The sequence below is a fragment of the Pteronotus mesoamericanus genome, unplaced genomic scaffold, assembly GCF_021234165.1.
Source record: "Pteronotus mesoamericanus isolate MK-2021 breed Mesoamerican mustached bat unplaced genomic scaffold, CSHL_Meso_final contig_182, whole genome shotgun sequence".
NCBI lineage: Eukaryota > Metazoa > Chordata > Mammalia > Chiroptera > Mormoopidae > Pteronotus > Pteronotus mesoamericanus.
In genome coordinates this window covers 32560687-32580271 of record NW_026555078.1, presented here as the reverse complement: position 1 = coordinate 32580271, position 19585 = coordinate 32560687, and the positions used below count along the sequence as shown (strand labels likewise).

General features: G+C 37.1%; 1 protein-coding gene across 1 annotated transcript in view; it reads left to right on the top strand.

Annotated features, from left to right (window-relative positions):
* The window catches only part of CGRRF1 (cell growth regulator with ring finger domain 1), a 28787-nt gene extending 15312 nt beyond the window's left edge, over positions 1-13475 (top strand). The window contains exons 3-6 of the mRNA XM_054567544.1: positions 5432-5609; positions 5765-5912; positions 11454-11561; positions 11776-13475. Of these exons, the coding sequence (XP_054423519.1) occupies positions 5432-5609; positions 5765-5912; positions 11454-11561; positions 11776-12096 (755 nt within the window). The 3' untranslated portion in view covers positions 12097-13475. The remainder of the gene's footprint in view (positions 1-5431; positions 5610-5764; positions 5913-11453; positions 11562-11775) is intronic.
* Positions 13476-19585: the final 6110 nt, after the last annotated feature.

Below are 19585 nucleotides of genomic sequence, written 5' to 3'. Positions count from 1 at the left end.
CTCTATGAATTGAACAAAGGACCTTTTTTTCCCCTAATGGTAGATAAGGAGTTCATTCCATCATATTTTTTACCAAAAATTTGGAAAATCAAATTTTGCGATATGACAGGGAAAACTAATTTATTTAGAAAACATGTTGAATAAAAGGTACAGAATAGTGGTACAGAATAGTGGTGATTGTGTTACCTCTGACCTTTGTGGCCATGCACTTGGACCTGCTATAGTACATCTGGCTCTTGAACAGGACTGCCAGTAAAAAATTCCACTAGTTCAGGCCCTGGTAGGTAGCTCAGCTGGTTAGAGGGTCATCCCAATACTCCAAGGTTGTAGGTTCAGTCCTCTGGCAGGGCACATACAAGAATCAACCAGTAATGCGTAAATAAGTGGTACAACAAATCAGTGTTTCTCTCTTTGCCCCCCACCCTTCCTCTCTTGTCTTAAAAAAAAAATTCCACTAGCACAAAGTGGTTCTTAGTATATAACCCAGGCCCACAGGCCTAGAGCCACTGAAGAAATTAAGAACTGATGCATTGTGAGCAAACAAACACAGGTCATTTGTCAGCTAGAAAGTGTCAGGAAATCCATTAATCTGCTTTTAAGACAGAAATAGTTTAAATAGAGCCTGCCCTGTAAATGTTAGAAGCAAATGAAAAGATACCCACTAAGTAGAAGACTTTGCAGCTATGCCCAACACCCTAGATGCTAACCAACAGTAGCATTACTGAAGTACATGAAAAAAATTGTAAATGTGTGGACTTATAGTGTGCTTATTGAAGTATTTTAATTTTTAAATACCAAATGCATATCATCATTCGTTATCTGTCTTTTATGGGGAAATAAGGATTTTGGTGGGAATTGTACTCAGCAGAATAAAATTCATTTGTTTAAACTGTGGAACAGTGGGTATAAAGATGTCTACCCAGAATATTGAAATGATACTCTGAGCAATAATTGTGACATTTTAAAAACATATTTCATTTGATGTATAGATAGTGTTAAAATTCAGGTTTTTGGTTTGTGTTTTTTTTAAATTGTTCTATCCAAGCTGCCTGCCACATAAGGAGGGAAGAAGAACTTCTATCTAGAGCCTAATTTACTTGAAAATAAACCGGAAAATCAATTTTAATCTTTGTCATTTAGTTCTGTTTACTAGGGGTGGGTTTGGGGGATTTTTGTTGTTATGTAATGAGACTGTGTTCAGATTTATGATGTTTCCATGTCCCCGATGTAGGTTTTAATGAAATGAAAGTGGATTAGTTGAGTTGTATTAATTCAGGTCAGGAATTCTGCTGTCCTTCTGTGAACAGCTTCCTTGTATTTAGACTTATTCACCCTGGGAAAAGCTAACATGAACAGAAGCGTTACGCAAAATGGCACACCGCATTTTCGGAGGGATTTGAACCTCTATTCATTACAGCTTAAGGTTTTCATCTCCCAATATTCTGGTTTTACTATTCCCATGCATGGTCTCCATGTATATTACTTCTCTCACAGAAATTTTTTTTTTGTAAGAAGGTTTGTAACTTTTCTGCCTCATTGTTCTCTTTTTTTTTTTTAATGGCTCAACTCATTTGACTATAGTCCCTTTTTTTTCAGTTTTTTGCTAGGCTGTCTCTTACACTTTATTTGGCTGGTACAGGTAAGCAGGTAAGGGCAGGTTGAGAGAAATCATACCCATGCTGTGTCACTTCATTTGAATTGTGAGTTTTCTGAGTTATGTTTATATTCCAGTTCTGTTAATGTTGTTGATCTAAGGTGTCATTGCATGTACACTGAATTTTAGAAGACTAAAAAAATATAAGAATGAGAATTGAGCATAAGGATCTTTGCAGAAGTGATAAAAACTCAAGGGAGAATCATTTTGCCGAGGGGTATTTAAACTATTATCAGTTAGTGTAAATCAATATATTCTTTGTCTATGTAACAGATTATGAAAGATTGTGAAGAGCAGAGTTTTATAGATTCTTTAGTTTTTTCATTTATCATATTAATATCAGAGACATTATATTAAAATCTGATTAATACCCAGTTTTTAGTAGTCGCTGACACTCACCATTTTAGTCAAGTATACAAAGTCCGTGAACAAGTTTTATTTAGCTCTGAATCTCTGGAACTCTCACTCTTTTTACAACACAGATAGACTGGTAGTTATATATGTTCTGTAAGTTGAGTTTATTTTTCTTAAGACTTATCCTTCCATTGCTCTTTTCTAGTGTAAACAAACACATATATTTGGATATAATCTCCTGTGAGATAAACAGTAGCATACTATGTACAAGGTGGGGCAAAAGCAGGTTTACGGTTGTTTGTATGGAAAAAGAATGCAATAATTAATAACAATACAAGAATCGTCCTGGCTGGTGTGGCTCAGTGGATTGAGCGCGGGCCTGCGAACCAAAGGGTCGCCGGTTTGATTCCCAGTGTAGGGCACATGCCTGGGTTGCAGGCCAGGTCCCCAGCAGGGGGTGCATGAAATGCAACCACACATTGATGTTTCTCTCCCTCTCTTTCCCTCTCTAAAAATAAATAAGTAAAATCTTCAAAAAAAAAAAAGAAAAGAATAAACTCTGTTTTATATCTCACAACTGTAAACCTACTTTTGCCTCACCCTGTATACTTTCCTACACCTTGCTTTTTTCATTTAAGGTACATTCTGAAGTATAGTACTATATTTTGGTAGGTCTCAGTTTTTTTAAGAGCTTCATGGTACTTACTCATTGGAGAAATTTCCTTATTGTATTAAGTTAATCCCCTATTGATGGACATTTAGGTGTGGAGTCCAGCATTTTGATATAACTAGTGCTACAATGAATAGCCTAATACATATGTATTTTTTTGACAGTAATATTAAGTAATCATTTTCTGGGTTCTTTTTTTCTTTTCTCACTTTTTTGTATGCTTTAAATTTTTTTCCCTTTCTCATTTACTTCCAATTTTTTTCTTGCCTCATGTGTAGTTCTAAAGTGACATAGAGAAAAGTATGTGTGATTTTTAATATTTATATTTTTAAAATTTGTATTAATGGAGTGTTTTTCTGCAGCTATTTAACAGCTAATTGAAAAAAATAGCTAATTCTCCATTCTTAAATTAATACCTGATGATTGGAGTCATAAAAATGTGAAATCAAATTTTTATCAATTATGAATGCAAAGTTCCTGTCAATTAAAATTTTTGCTTAACTATGATGAGAAACTGTTTTATGTCACTGCTATTATCCATATGCAGAATCTGAGAATTTGTACATAGTACAATATTTGGTATCCTGTAGATCATCTGGTTATGTTTGTGTACCTGCTTCCAACACATTCTCTTGATCACCTTTGAAAAAAATAGGTAATGTATTAATCAGAAATATCTATTTGCAGGAAATAGAAATGACTTCAGTAAAAAAGCTGTTTGCTTACAGACTTGCCAATAGGTTTGGAAAGCCAGAATCAGAAACCAAGGCTGTTCAGCCAGGAACAGTCGTCACGGGAAAGGGGCCGGGACCGAGGTGGGTCTGCCCTAGCACAGTCTGGAATGTGTGGATTCTTGACTTTGTGTAGGAGATATTTCATGATTTGAATGCAAGTGATTTTGAGAATATGTTTATTAAAGCTGGGCACAGTGAAACAAAGGAAAGGCTTAAGATGGAAGAGTCAAGATCGCAGCAACAGGAGTAAGCCTGGACTGGGCTGCCTAGACTCAGGGAAGGAAGTCACAGCAAGCCACACTGGGCTGTGTGGCTTCAGGAAGCAAGTTACTGTAACAGACGGGAGCCACACTGGGTTGGGTGGAACTCAGGAAAGGAAGTCACAGAGGCGGAAGGAGGGCCCTTGGAGACAGGTTCAGGAGGTTGTCCCAAGACGAGTCACCACTGCCTGCTGCTCCCCTGGTTGCAAGTCTACTGGAAACTGTTAGAACTTAGGAAAAAGTAAAAGTACAAGCCTGAGGAAAGGTGGGTATAGCCGTGCTCAAGCAAGAGCACACACTGGATCCTCTATCTTAAGGGGTTTTACCTGTATTCTGAAGGCAGGAATTTTAGGCAAGGTCTCAGAGAGGGTCTCAACAGAATATTCAGCAGCTCTCCAGGTATGTCCTTTAATGTGCTGATGCATCAAAATGAGTGTATAGGGGAGTTTGGGATCATTCTCTGGTCAGCCTCACTGCTTTACTTTTATCTTGGATTTGTCTGGCTCTAATTGGGTTTTTTATTATTCATTCCCCTGATTTTATCCATTCTGCGGTTTGGCTGGCACTAATAGCACCAACTAGGTCTCTGTCCTCTCTTTTCCTGACTAGAATGATTTAGGCTACTCACTCTCTGGTTGGGGAGGAGAGGTATAAACCATCTGCTCCTGTCTTTGGTTAGGGAAGATAAGATCTTGCGATTAATTAGCAGGCTGCTAATTGCTCGGCCTTGTTTAGCTATCTTGTCTCAGTTTCCCTCATTTCACTGGGAAAGAATTTTCCTAGCTTCTTACTGTCCTGCCTCACAATAACCAACAACATTTCTTTCTGGTTTAGCAAGTACACCACTGCCACTTGTGGCTTGCGCTGCCAGCGGCAGGGGGACGCTGGATGTTTCTCCCCTTGAGCTTGATGCCGCTACAACTGCCACAAGTAAGGGGCAAACATCATATAGGGGGCACCTAGTCAAGGTGTAAATAAGTAGGTAAAACTATATAATATAATTTGTCTACTTATAATTTATATAACCGCTTAATCGGCTCCACCCAAATTATAATATCTTACTCCTCTGAAAGCAAGCGAGTGAATGAGGACAGCGCTATTAAACCCTCCCTGTTTCGGCATCCCCACTCTTTCCTCAGGATGTTTTGCATATTACATGGGACATTAACTGTGTGACAAGACTGTATGTTAAAGTTGTCAAGAATGTATATTAATGTTGTCAGTATGTATATTAATATTAGTAAAGTTCAGTTTCTTTTAAATATTTTTCCTACTCCAGTGAATTTCTTGTTGCCCCGTGGGTGGTGTGTATCCACTTTCTAAGACAGCTCTGTTCTGTTTTGTAGTTACAGGGTATTTACTTTTGGAAGTAGCTCTACTGTTTCCTGCAGTTAGGATTATAGACACTAACAGAATCATACGTTAACAACAGTGAACTGTAGTTCTGTTTTTAAAATCTATGTGGGAAAAGCATTGAAGTCACCCCCAAATTTAAATTGATCATTGCCAAGCATAAATGTATAAATAATAAAGTTTACTGGTAGTGCTTCAAAATTGTGTAGACATTAAAGTTTTTATATCTCCTGTTTTAGAGACCAGTTCCTTCATTTATAAGCACATACCCTTTAATGAGTTCCTTTAACTGCCAGCAGCCTGGCCAACATCCAAAAAGAAGCTTTTGTTATTCACTGTGTATAATTGTATTAGAAATTACATTAGGTAATTTTCTTCTCTTTGTCTTCTTGTTTGTTTTCTACAGCTGGCATAACTTTGACAACAGATTGCCTTGAAGATAGCCTCCTTACATGCTATTGGGGGTGCAGTGTTCAAAAATTATATGAGGCTCTGCAGAAGCACATTTATTGCTTCCAAATAAGCACTCCCCAAGCATTGGAAGATGCTTTATATAGCGAATATCTCTATCAAGAACAATATTTGTATCCTTTTATCTTACATCCAGTAGCACATGAAAATTTTAGATGTTAGACTTTTTATGGATAAAGTTAAGTGTTGCTAAGTTGCTACAAATCACCGTTGGTATATTATTGCATTTCTGGCTATAGTGACAATTTACCTTTACATTTTCAAAAAGTATTAAAAAGGAAAGCAAAGAAGAAATATATTGCCAGTTACCAAAAGATACAAAAATTGAAGACTTTGGCACAGTGCCCCGATCGCGCTATCCATTGGTAGCACTGTTGACCTTAGCTGATGAGGATGACCGAGAAATTTATGATATTGTAAGTAATTTTAAAGTTTTGGAAGCATTACTGCTAAGTGACTTGGATAATGGTTCTTAATTATTTGATGATATAGAACAAGTTTTATTTAATTTCTAAGGATAAACATTTGGCCTGGACACATTTTTTTTAAAAGATGAATACCTGGGAAGTGTACCTGTATGATTTTTTATACCTGTAACAGCTCCTTCAGAGTATGACTTTGTTTTAATATGGGTTATTAGAATATTTAGAAAATAAAAGCTGCATTATATGGTGGGGTCAAAAGTAGTTTTACAGTTGAATACAAGTAAATAATACATTAATTTATAGATAATAGTACAAGTATAAACTCTGTTTTCATGGACTCACAACTGTAAACCTAGTTTTGCCTACCTCTGTATTTGAATTACGTTAAAACCATCTGTATAGTATAGTAGTAGTATAGTATACTATAGTATAATAGTAGATCTATAGTGGTATAGTGATATAAAATGTTAGAACAGTATCCACTCTTTTTTTTTTTTATGTTTACAGTCATCTTGTTTCCCTCATAGTTTCTGTTGCACCTGCATCTTATACATGTTTAGTCTCTGTGTTTTCAGTAATTATAGTGATAATTACTTTTCTCATTATATGCCAATTATTTCTTTAGTCTGATATTTTATCCCAATTAGGAAGATAAAAGCATCTTAGAGATCTAAGAGGACCTGAGCCCTGACAAGCAAGTATGTAGAAGCTTATACAGGAAATGAACTTTTGGTGAAATCCTATCATGGCAGAATGCCCTTGTACACAATTTACTACTTTTCTGAAGTGCATGATATAGATATGTTTATTAATAAAGGTATGATAACATCTTTATGATACTTTGTAACATACAAAGTGCATTCGCTAACATTAACTTATTTATCCCTTCCAACAACCCTGTGTATTAGAGCAAATATCCTTCTTATAAAGTCTCAGTCGTTCAGGAAATAAGAGATGGGCTTGACCATGAACCTGTGTAGTTCTGTACCATTACCCCCCACCCTTTTTTTTTTTAACAGGAATATCTCCCTGAAAACAAGCATGCATTGAGCTTTGGAAGATGGAGACCCTTATTGGGAAATCCAGACCCTGCTCATATGTGGTTAAGTCAATCTAGATTTTAGAGTTTTTAGTCTTATCAAATTGAAGTTCCACTGAATGGAAGTCAGCTTGTCCCCCCCCCCCCCAATAAAAGACGCACCAAGAGTAGTGTATTTTCAGAATCTAGTACAGTGCCTGAAACACAGTAGGTACTCAATAAACTTAATCAGTCATACTAAGCAATATTAGTGAGCCTCATAGAACTCGACAGCGAAGCTCCTTAGTTGCACGTGCATGAGGAAGTAGGTATGAGATCTTCTGGTTGCTCCCCAACCTTAGGTTGGTATTTCACACCCGTACTGCCCTGGGCAAGGCAACCCTTCTCTCACCAATGTGTTCCCCATCTCTTCTGAGCTCCCCTACTTCTTTCCTTTATTCCAGACAAAAGGGTCAGCTCTCAGTCACCTTCCCAGCTTCCCCTCACTGGGTTGGTGCTTTCTGTCCACTTGAGATACTGATGGTCTTTGTTTTCTAACTTTTCTTCCTCCATATAAACAGAGAAGGATTTGGTATGTGCATAGTAAAATGTATATAACATAAAATGGACCATTTTAACCACTTTTCAGTGTACCGCAATTCAGTGGCATCATAAATAGGGAAGGAGTTGCCGACCAGGTCCCCAATCCAACCGGAGCGGAGACCCAGGGCCCTGCGGTAGCTGTGAGAGGCCTACTCCCGCCGGGGGGCCTGGTCCCTGGCTCTCAGGCGGCAACAGTCATTTTCTTTGTCTGTGTCGCCCTGCCTTTATCCTTCTCTGTGGCTTTTATCGGCAGCCTCCCCCCATTTTTCCTGTTAAATCTTGTTTCTTTGTCTCTTATCTCTCAGATTGGGCCTAACGTCAGAACTAAAGCATAATCATTAGTATATTTTATAATAATGTTCTCTGTCCTTAATTTTAAAAGCAAATTGAGCAGTTCATAATTCTTTTTCATATGGGAATTTTTAGTATTTTATCTGGAGTCAGAGACTCTAAATCTAAAACAAACTAATTAAACTCTGCCATTCCTATTGTAACAGTAAAAAAATACATTAAAATAGTGTAGTTAGAAACCAGTTTGCTATTATAGGTAGATAAAGGAAAGCAGGGACTGTTACTGCAAGATTTTGACTTGAAAATTGTTTTCGTTTTTACATGATTATATTATTTTGTTTTTGTATTACTCAAACAATACATGTTTATGGCAGAAATAATATTAAAAAATCTAGATAAGCCATAAGGAAAAAAAGCATAATCACTTTTATTCTATCATCCAAAGGTAACCACTTTAAATATTTGTCTGTATCTTTCCAGACCTTTGTATATGTAGCTTTTAAACAAAAATGGGATCAACTTGTACACACTATTTCTTTGTAACCCACTTTCATTTACTATTATATTATTAACATTTCCATATAAAATATATATCTACAACTACATATATGTTTGTAACTAGCATTATAGTAGCTTCAGAGTCTTTTACTATTAAATCAAGTGACAAGATTGTTAGTATGAGGTGGTAACATTACTATCTTTTACCAATTAGTAATACAAAGTTGATTTAGTAATAAAAGCCTTTGAAACCATTGCCAAATTAATAAATTCTTATAAAACTTTAAAGAATATTGTATGTTTATAACTATAGTAGGGTTTTTTAAAAAAACTTATTTGGACATAATTTCAAAAACTTGCAAAACTTAAAAAAAAGAACACCCATGCATCCTTTACCTTGATCTCCTGTTGCTAATTGTTAACATTGTGCATTTTCATTATTATTTTCTTTATATGTAGGTATGTGTGTGTGTGTGTGTGTGTGTGTGTGTATAGATACATTTTTAAGTGAATGAGTTAAAAGTAAGTTGTACGCATGATGATTTTTTACTCCTAAATATTTCAATGTGTAGTTCTTAAAAACAGAGATGTTCTCATATATATATATATATATATATATATATAACAATATAATTATCAACTTAATAAATCTAACATTGATATAATATTTTATTTTATACAATCTTTACCCGTATTCCAGTTTATTAGTTGATCTGACAGTATTCTTGACAACATTTCCCCTCCAGTACAGATTCTAGTCTAGATACTGTATTTGTCATGTATCATTCATTAGCCTCCATTCATCTGTAATATTTCCATAGCTTTTCTTGGTCTTTTATGACATTAGCATTTTTTGAAGAATACAGTCACACACACACACACATCCTTCTTGTAAAATAGAACACACTTATTTTGTTTTCTTGATAGTTCATCATGATTACATTGCAGCTCTGCAGTTTCAGCCAGTATCCCGCAAAGTGATGGATGATGTACGTTTACAGAACATCACCTTCAGAGGCAGGCGAGGTTCTTTTCTGTCACTGGTGATATGAATTTTGATCTCTCAGTCAAGGTGCTCTCTGATTGCTCCACTGTTTCCTTTTTCCTTCCTTTGCAGATCATAGGCAGTCTGTAGGGAGGCACTTTAAGACCATGCAAGTATGTCCGTCCCACTCTTCACCGACATTTCCCCCTGTATTGAACTTCCATGGGTGATTCTTACCAGATTTTATCTTTACTATGCTGGTTGCAAAGTGATTATTTTCCAATTTTTGCCCTCCAGTCAGCCCTCAGAAGTTTATAAGTTAGAGACCTACCATTTATTTTTTGTTTATATGTTTCCTAGTGGTTTAATTGCTGATTTTAATTAATACTGTGTTCAAACTGTCATCTCCTCCCCAAAACTGAAGGTTTATAGTAAAATACTGTGTTCATAAGTTATTTGAATGACTTCTCTCAAAAGTCAAAAAACTACGTTCAGTTGCACACTCAGATGTTGCTGTTTCCTGTCCCCCCTCCCCTCATTCTTACACCCCCACCCCTGTAGATAGCCAAGGTCATTGTTTTCATTATTTTCTGGTTTCTCCTTCCTATGTTTCTTACTGTAATGATGATATATTTTCTTTTTCTTATTTTCCCTTCTTTTCTACACTGAAGGCAGCATACTGTATATACTATATAGATTCTTGCTTTTCTCACTTCACAGTATCTCGTAGAAATCAGCCTAGACCAGTTCATAGAGATCTTCCTCACATTGGTTTGGTCTTGTCTTAAGCTGCATAGCACTCCATTGTATGTAGGGTACGCATACCGTTTATTTAATCTCCTGTGTTTGAACATTCAGGTAGTTTCTGCACTAACAAATAATCTTTTTACAACAACCTGTGCATATGTACCTTAATATTGTTGAGGTTGTATGGTTGAAGGGTAAGTGCATGTCATCTGTTTCGAATTGCCAAATTCTCTTCTATTGGGGTTGTGCCTTTGGAGTTGAACCTTCTTTTTTTTCTTTGTACACATTTCCACCAGCAACATGAGAATGATTATGACTTCATAGAATGTATTGATAGGCTTTTGAATTTTTGTTAATCTGATGAGTGAGAAATGAATTTTTCTCAGTGAATTTTTGATTTGCATTTATCATGTGTGTAAAAGTGAATATCTCTTAATATGTCTGAGACCATGTTTATATCTTTTGTGAATTGTCTATTCATGTATTTTGCCCATTTTTCTAGGGGATATGTGGTCACTTTTTCTTCAATTTTTAAAAGTTGCTCATCAATTAGGAATATTAACCCTCAGTCTGTGATATGCATTGTGAATATTTTATTCCAGTTTGCCATGTATCTTTTAACTTTGCTTATGGTGCTTTTTGTCATGCAAGTTTTTAATTTTTATGTAGTCAAATTTATCTGCTTCTGGTTGTGAGTTATAGTTAGAAAGCCTTTCCCTGCACTGAGACTAAAAAGGAATGCACACTTTTTCTTCTACTACTTGTATAGTTTTATTTTTTACAATTAGATTTCTTATGCTTTTGGAGTTTATTTTTGTGTATAGTATGAGGAATAAATCTAATTTTTTGTTTTTCCAAGTAACTATTCAGTTGTCCTAATACTTTCATTAAAAAGATTCTCTTTGCCCAGGGATTTGAGATGCCACCTTTATCATATTTGTATATATAATTGGGTCTGTTTCTGGACTGTTGATTCTGTTTCAGCCATTTGTCTATACATGTGCTAGTACCACACTGCTCTAATTTTAGAGTCTCGGTAGTTTGTTTTAATATCTGACTGGGCTAATCCCCCTACCATAGCCTTCCTTTCAGTATTTTTCTATCTATTCTTATGTTTTTTTTTCCCACATGAGAATTTTAGAGTCAACTCATGTATAAAAAAGCCTAATGGTGTTTTTGTTGGGGGTCACATTAAATTTGTAAATAAGTATAATTAAAATAATTGTGGCAAAAATATGTCAATAACTGGTTCCTCTGTAGTGACTAATTTAAGTAAATTATTGTAAGTTTTATAACTTATTAACTTATTTTTATTTGAGACACATTTTCATGTATCTGTGAGATAATTTAAAGAGGCTAAGTACTGACTGGTATTCAATTTTTATTTTAGATTTCCATGGTGTCAATAATTCATATTCCTGATAAAACTTATAAACTATCCTGTAGAATATTATATCAATATTTACTCCTGCCTCAAGGTCAATTTTATGATCTTAAGGTAAGTTGTACCCTGTGGTCTTATCTTTGTCTCTTTTGTTTGCAGTTTCAAAGAATGACCATTTATAAATGGATAATGTTTTTCAGTTAGTTATCATGGAAGTTTGCTGTTGGATTTGCTAGCTCATAAATTTCGAGCAGCTCTTTTGACCCCCAGGGTTAAAGAGTAATTGTCATTTGTAATTATCTTTAAACTTGTTTCTTTGATTTTTCAGCAACTTTTCATGTCTGCAAATAACAATGCCACTCCTTCCAGCAATTCCTCTCCCGAAGAAAAAGGCACAGACCAAAGTTTGTTGGAAAAGGCTGGACTCTCTGAAAGTGAAGTAGACCCTCCCGAGGAGAATATCAAGGACTGTGTTGTTTGCCAGAACGGGACTGTGAACTGGGTGCTCCTGCCGTGCAGACACACGTGCCTGTGTGACGGCTGCGTGAAGTACTTTCAGCAGTGCCCTATGTGCAGGCAGTTTGTTCAGGAATCTTTTGCACTTTGCAGTCGTAAGGAGCAAGATAAAGACAAACTGAAAACTCTTTGAAGATATTTTTACAGCTGAAGAGTGTAATTTCTACTGAAGATGCAGAAATTTGTGTTCTTGGAATCGGTCATAACATGGAATCTACAGTGTTGACTGTTAGTGAAAATCCTATTTTAACTTCATATTTGTACGGTACCTGGATGATGAAATTTAATTATCCCTTCCTATTCCATATGGCAAATACTGGAATACCATCTGTGCTAATACATAAAAATGTATTCAGCTCTTGAGAAGAATGTAAATGTTTGGCCTTTTATCAGCTAATATCAATTAGAAAAATTCCAAAAAGCAATCCATCTAAAATTTGAGGAAGTAAAAGTCTAAAGATTTCTGAATGTTTTTCCTTTTGCCATAATCTAGAGTGCAAATGGGAAAAAACTGAATTCTTCTTTACGTAATTGTATGTTCCCCACTTTACAAAGGAGTTGGAAAGGGCTTCTAACTCTATGTCCTTTCCTGAAATACCAGTTTTTATAAATATCCACCTGTTGGTTTTCTAATTTCCTTATAATCATAGTCACATAATACACAAGTCTTAATTTTTAAATATAGGTTCTTAAATGATAAATGTAAGATACAGTTCTTGATTGTTACTAGTGTATCATAGATTTGAATGATACTCATTTATAGGAAGCAGATATATAAAACAAGAATAATAAAATTTCTTGGATAATTAAATTTACTGTCAAATATGATTAGATTAGCAGACTGTGATCTACCAGGGAAGATCTTAATGCCTTACCTTAGATTTCCTCCTGCACAGCAAATCCATCTAAAACTGGAAGGACTTAAGAGCCAGAAAAATCACTAAAAGAAACTAATTATTTTTTCTAGTGTGTTTTTATTTTAAATAAACCCCCATATCCTCCTGAGTGGTAAATTACTGTGTTTATTCCTTGTTATAGCCTCGTGAGAGTTGAGGGACCTAATGGGCAAAAGGCTGCATCCCGAAGGAAAAGGTAAATCAGTGTCCTGTGTCTTCGGTGGAAATCACCTTCCACTCACAAAGAAATTAGATCGTAGTAGATTGTGACATTCAGGGAGATTTTCAAGCTTTTTTGGTCTTGCTTGTATTAAGAATAATGTCTTTGTATCAGTGTTTTTACATTATATCATTTCATTCTAATTAAATATAGCACTCTCAAAAAAGCATTACCTATTCTTCATCTTATAAACCAAATCAAACTCTGAATAGCTACATTCAGTACTATGTAAGAAATACCTTCTAGGTGCCAGGTACCCTTTGGGAGTCTGGGCTGCAAAGAATCAGAATAGGCTCCTGGCCTCAAAGTATTTGTGCCTAAAAGGAGCATTGGTAGCTTATTAAAACACAGCCACCCCCACTGCCCAGAAATTCCTAAGGCCCTGTTCTAACCCTGGTCCTGGAAGCAGGACAGTCTGAAGCCGCAGGCCCTGCTGTGGTCAGCTCCCATTTTAACCGTTCGTTGCAGGACCTCCCTGTGAGGTATGAAGTGGAGAATATTCAGAGACCATTTCTGCCATTCTAGCCGTCCTGCTTCCCTTAGAGATCGGCTAGTACCTGAACGGTCCTGGGCGCATTCTCTGATTCCACCTGTAATCTTACTCCATTTTCAGAACTTTTTTTTATTGTAGTAAAATATGCATAACATAAAATTTACCATTCTAACCATTCTTAAGTGTACAGTTGAATGGCATTAAGTACATTTACATTGTTGTACAACCATCACCAGTATCCGTCTTCAGAACTTTTTCATCAGCCCAAGCTGAAACTCTACCCATCAAACAATAACTCCCCATTCCCCCTTTCTTCAGTCCCTGATAACCACCATTATACGTTCTGTGTTTATGAACTTGCCTATTCTAGGTACCTCATTTACAAGGAATCTCATAGTATTTGTCTTTTCGTGCCTGGCTTACTTCATTGAGTATGATGTTTTCGAGGTTTATGCTGTAGTGTGTATCAGGATTTCCTTCCTTTCTGAGGCTGAATAGTATTTCATTTTATATGCATATACTGCGTTTTGTTTATCTACTCACCCATTGTTTTCATAATTTTTAAAGATGATTTGCCCTTAGCTCCTCAACCTACAGTTGGAGGAATTGTTTTTTCCGCTCTCAGTAATAATAAATATGAGGAATTTGGTAGGTAATCAAGTAAAAACAAGTAAACTGACTCTGAGAGGCTTAGGTCAGAATTTTCCATAAGTAGTCAATAGTGACATTTTCATTTGAATGGAATATTAGATAAAATATCTGATTTATCTAGATTAGTTGCTACTTTTCAACAATCCAAGTAGGGCTGTCAAAGAAACAGGTGAATACAGTAATCTGAAGTTCTGGGAGAGGTCTGGCTGAAGTTATAAATTTTGAGTCATCAATGTGGTTCTTCAAGCCCTAAGTCTGTGAGGTCACCAAGGGAGTGAGCACAGGAATAGGAGCGGTCCCCAGACTGCCGGGAGGCTCCAACATTCAGGGAGATTCGAGGGGAAACCCGTAGACCGAGAAGACTGAGGTAGGAAGAAAACCAGAAGAGTGGTTTTTGCAAACCATCCCAAAAGAGAGTGGTATAAAACAACCGCCACTTTAGAATGCTCACAGATTCTGCGGTCAGATAATGAGGCAGGATATGGCAGGGTGGGGCCTCCCTGGGACCTTATAAGGCTGGGAACACTTGAATTACTGGAATTGACTCAAAGGCCAGAGGGCAAAAATCCTGAAAGCTTCTTCACTCATGTATTTGGTACATGGGCTGGAATGACTTAAAAGCTGGGCTGAGCTAGGACAACATGTGTCTTCTCCATGTGGCTTGGTCTTTGTCACAGCCTGGTGGTCTCGGGATGATCAGTTTCTTAAATGTGGGCTCAGGATTCCAAGAGCAAGTGTCCCAGTGAACAAGGCAAAATCTGCATGGCCTTTTTTGTTTTGTCTTTTTTCTTTTTAATACCTTACTGGACATACAGTTTACATACCATACAATTTCCTGTTCAGAATGTACCTTCAGGAGTTTTAATGTACTCAGAAATTTTTCAGCCACCATGGTAGTCAACTTGAGAATATTTCAATTGCCCTTAAAAAGACATTTTGTGCACATGAGTGGTTACTCGCAATCTGCACCGTAGTCCTCAACCGCAGGCAACCACTGATCTACTCTCTGTCTCCATAGATTTTCCTGTTCTGGACATTTCATGGAATGAAATCACATGTAGAATCACAAATGGGATTACACAGTATGTGGCCTTTTGTGACTGATCACAAATATCACTTAATGTTTTTAAGGTTCATCCATGCTTAAGCATGAGTCAATATTTTATTTTTTATTGCCCAATAATGTTCTATTGTATAGATACACCACGTGTGTTCCCCATTCATCAGTTGATAGGCAGTTGTCTACTTTTTGGCCATTGGAATAATGCTGCTGTGAACACTGGTTATAAGAGTTTCAGTTTTAGACATTGTTAAGTTCGAGATGAGATGTTAAGCCTACCTTGTTTGTTTTATTTAGTTAGTTGAACTTCCAGACCTGCAGCCTCATCTGTCCCTTTCATAGCTAGGTCCTACAGAAATTCTGCAAATCTATACCAGGTACAGGACTGAGTCAGTCAGGCTAGGCTGAGGAGCACTAGCCATCATACACTTTCCAAGCTGTAAATGCTTTGTATTTGTGCCAGCGATTAAGCTATTGTCTTTCAGCTCTATCCTTCTATGCTCTGCTTGGTGGTGCAGGGTTAGGACTCTGCAAACCCCACTTAATGCTTTGCCAGCTGACTCCCTGTGAGGCTTTGCAAATGAGAGCCACAGAAGGAGACAGGAATATAGGAGGAAGAAGGGATTCGCTCCTTCCTGTCTCCTGTGGCTTTTCAGTTCCTGCGAGCACCACCCGATCTCGCTACTTCACCTTGGCAGTGGCGGTTGAGTCCAGGAGCAGCAGTTGAATCCAGATTGCAACCTGCTTCCTCACCCCCACCCACCGCAGGACACCAGCCCCGGCGCAGCAGCAGCCCATCCTCAGAGCTCTCAGCGTTTCAACTCTGCGGGGCCCCTCTTCCAAACTTCTAAATTTTTATACTTTCAACTTCTTTGTTTCCCCAGCCCTGTCAGTGGTAGTTGCTTTCTGCGTTGCTGCCTCTGAGATACCCTGATGTTCCTCTTAACACCTTACAGTTAATGATGTTTTATATTAATATCTCTGATAAAATATTTGTTGTCTTTTTAGTCTCCTGGCTACCCTAAATGGACACAATTAGATATTATATTCTGTAATCCTGGCTCAATTTACTAAGGTAGACAGAAAACAGACCAACTGAGGTTAAATAACCTGTATTAGATGGCTATTAGGGGGTAGAACTGGGATTTGAATCCAATTTTGCTTTGTTTTGCCTGAAGCCTGTGCTCTTCTTAATCACTAGTCACCTTCCTACAGAAGAACACACGGTTTTTCAACATTAAACTCCAGGTACAATGTAAAAATTCACCATTTGTATTGCTTCTCTCAAGCCTATTAGCAGAGCCAGCATTTCTCAAAACATATCCTAGACAACAGTATATATATTCCAAGACCTGTTGAGAACCTACCATATACTGTACTCTCCAAGAAAGGCACAATGAATGTTAGCATAATAAAGGCTCTCTGAGAAATTTTGCAATAAAATTTAAATATGTAACCAGACAGCTTTTTATGAATTTTTGTCTGGGAACATTCCAAGGATGTGTAAAATGTGGGCTTAATTAGATCAATATCTAATCTAAAGTACCCTGTGCAACAGTGGTGCCTACTTAGGATATAAATGTCAGTGCCAGCAATTGTGGGAGACTCCTGTCATGTAGAGGTGGCTTTAAACAATATTGGGGAAGGCAATTCTGATCATGGTTAGGTTACTGAATTTTTATCTTAGATTTGTACACTTAAAAATTTCAATTGTGCAAACCTGTGGACACATTTCAATTGCACTTTCAGTTGAAAAAGATATTGGTAATTCTTGAATCAGTAACCAAAATCAGAATAAAGATTTGATGTCTTCTAGAACAAGTCAGTTATACTTTTTTTTCTCTCATGCCAATCTGGGATGAGTTATCCCTCCAAAGTCCTAAGGTACCACTTCCGTAATCCTAACTCACATAAATCTTGTAACTAGAAGTAGTTTTGTGATGCTTACATTTAAACGTCTCTGGATTTATTTGAACTTTTATCTATGACACTTATGTTTTACTGTAAAAAATCTATTAATTAATACCTAAAACATTTATTTCTAAGATGTGTGAACCCATCTGCATTTGTGTTTGAAATTGTGGTTCATTTGCTGGTGTGTGTATTATATTTAAATAACTGTACTGGTTAATTGGTTTGGATTCTACTGTTTAGAAATCAGTTAAAAATACAGTGTACCCGACTAAGTGTTCTAAAAACTAGAGTTAACCCTTCTTATCTAACTCCATTCTAGAGAAAGTTTGGTCAGAAGTTTTCTTCATGGAATATTCATCCTCAAAAAATAAAGGAAATTCCAGTACATGCCACAACATGGATGAACTTTGAAAACATTTTAAGTGTTTTGTTAAGTTTGTTAAGAAGCCAGACACAGAAGGACAATATTGTATGGTTCCACAGATAAGGTAGTGAGAATAGGCGAATCCTAGAGACAGAGTAGAATAGTGGTTAGCAGAGGCTGAGGGCAGGGAAAATGGGGAGTCACAGTTTAATGGGTACCGAGTTTCAGTTTGGGATGATGAAAAGTTCTGGAAATGGTTAGTGCTCAGGGTTGCACAAACAATGTGTCTGTACTTAACCCCGCTGAGTTTTGCACTTAAGAATGGTTGAAGGGTAAATTTAATGTTAATTGTCTATATCTTACCACAATTAAAACAAACATTGTCTTCATGGATTCCACACCCTTGTCCATTTGACGTTCCAGTGTGACTCCTGAAGAAGAATCTTAAGTGCTCATGGCGTTTGGGTAGTGGCATTCTATTTACCTAACACTGGGCTTAAGAAGTCTTTTTTTCTGAAAGAAGTCCCTAAACTGAGGAACTGAAGAAAATGGAAACGCTATCCTGAGTGTGGTAAGAACTTTAATGAAAAGTGAGAGCAGAGTCCTCAAGAGTCCTGTTCCACCCCCAGCACTTGCCCTGGTGGTTGACCCTGCACCAGCTTTGGTTGAGATTCGGCTGTGATTCCATCGATGTAAAAATGTGCTAGGGACAGAGGACATTGGCCAGGCAATTACTACTCTGCCCTGGCTAACAGAACACCGGCTTTTTATCTGAATGTGTGCCCCTGCCAACACAGATATTTCTGAGCTGCTTCTAATGAAATCTGAACTCAAGTTTAGTCTCTATAAGCCATGGCTCCTGGGCCTTACCCAGCTTGCCTTTCACAGTTGCTATCTTAGCAGACCTGACTCCTGATTTAGCCTTCCTGCATTCCATCTGTCACCAGTTCTGCAGTTCCTTCCTCCGCATCTCTGCCTTCATCCCCTCGAATCCTGATTCAAGCCCTGGCAATCCTGTCCTAGGCCTCATGAAAAGGCTTTTGAGAAAGCACGTCTTTGAAGAGTGTATAAGGCATGTTTCTATGTGGGGCAGACCCAACATGTAAATTAGTCAAATTAACACACTCTTATCTGTGCATAAAAAGAAGGAAAGTGAATATTTATCAAGTTTCTACTATGTGCCAGGTAATGTGTCAGTTATTTTCAGACCACCTAACAAGTATATGAGAACCAGCATTACAATTATTTTTAAATAATATTTTTAATCCAGAGGCTACTTTCCCATAGCTGTGCCTACTCTTCAGGAAGCACACTAGATCCTAGTGGCAAATATAGAGTTCTATCTGATGCAGATGCCAACTTGGCTCATTTTAAATCAGTCTTCACATTTCTTCAATCCTGGACACTTCTGTTCAGTCACCCAAGTCTAATCTTTTAATAGTCCGTTCCTTCTACAACTTGACCTGAATAGCCTACACTCATCCCTCTGCATGCACGCCGGTGATTCTACACCTTCCCTGAGTATGTAGTGCAGAGAACCACCTGGGTGGGTCTCCTTCAGCCAAGAAATGGTTTCCCTGTCTGCCAGCCATGTCTGTAACACCTCAGTCCTATTTCTCCCAGCTTACTGCCTAATCATCTGCTCTTTGGAAGTTAGACTATGCACTGAAGCTCATTTTACATTAGAATGTCTGATATTATACATTGATAACCCTAGGAGACCTTCAGGTCCTCTACACTACGCAACTTTCAAAATATCTATGCTTTTGTTTACTTTTTCCTTGAACCTATCGAGTTTGTTTTTTTAAATAATAGGTCAGAACAGCTTTTGAACAGACACATCAGCTTTCTCACAATGGTGATGTATGGGAGACAGATTATTACCATTTATTGAGTATCAGGCACTGTAAGGCACTTTCAGATATCATTCCCTCAAGTCTCACACAACCCTATGAGATGAGTAGTAGTATCTCCATTTTATAGATGGTGAAATAGATTACGCAACCTATCCCTGGTGGCATAGT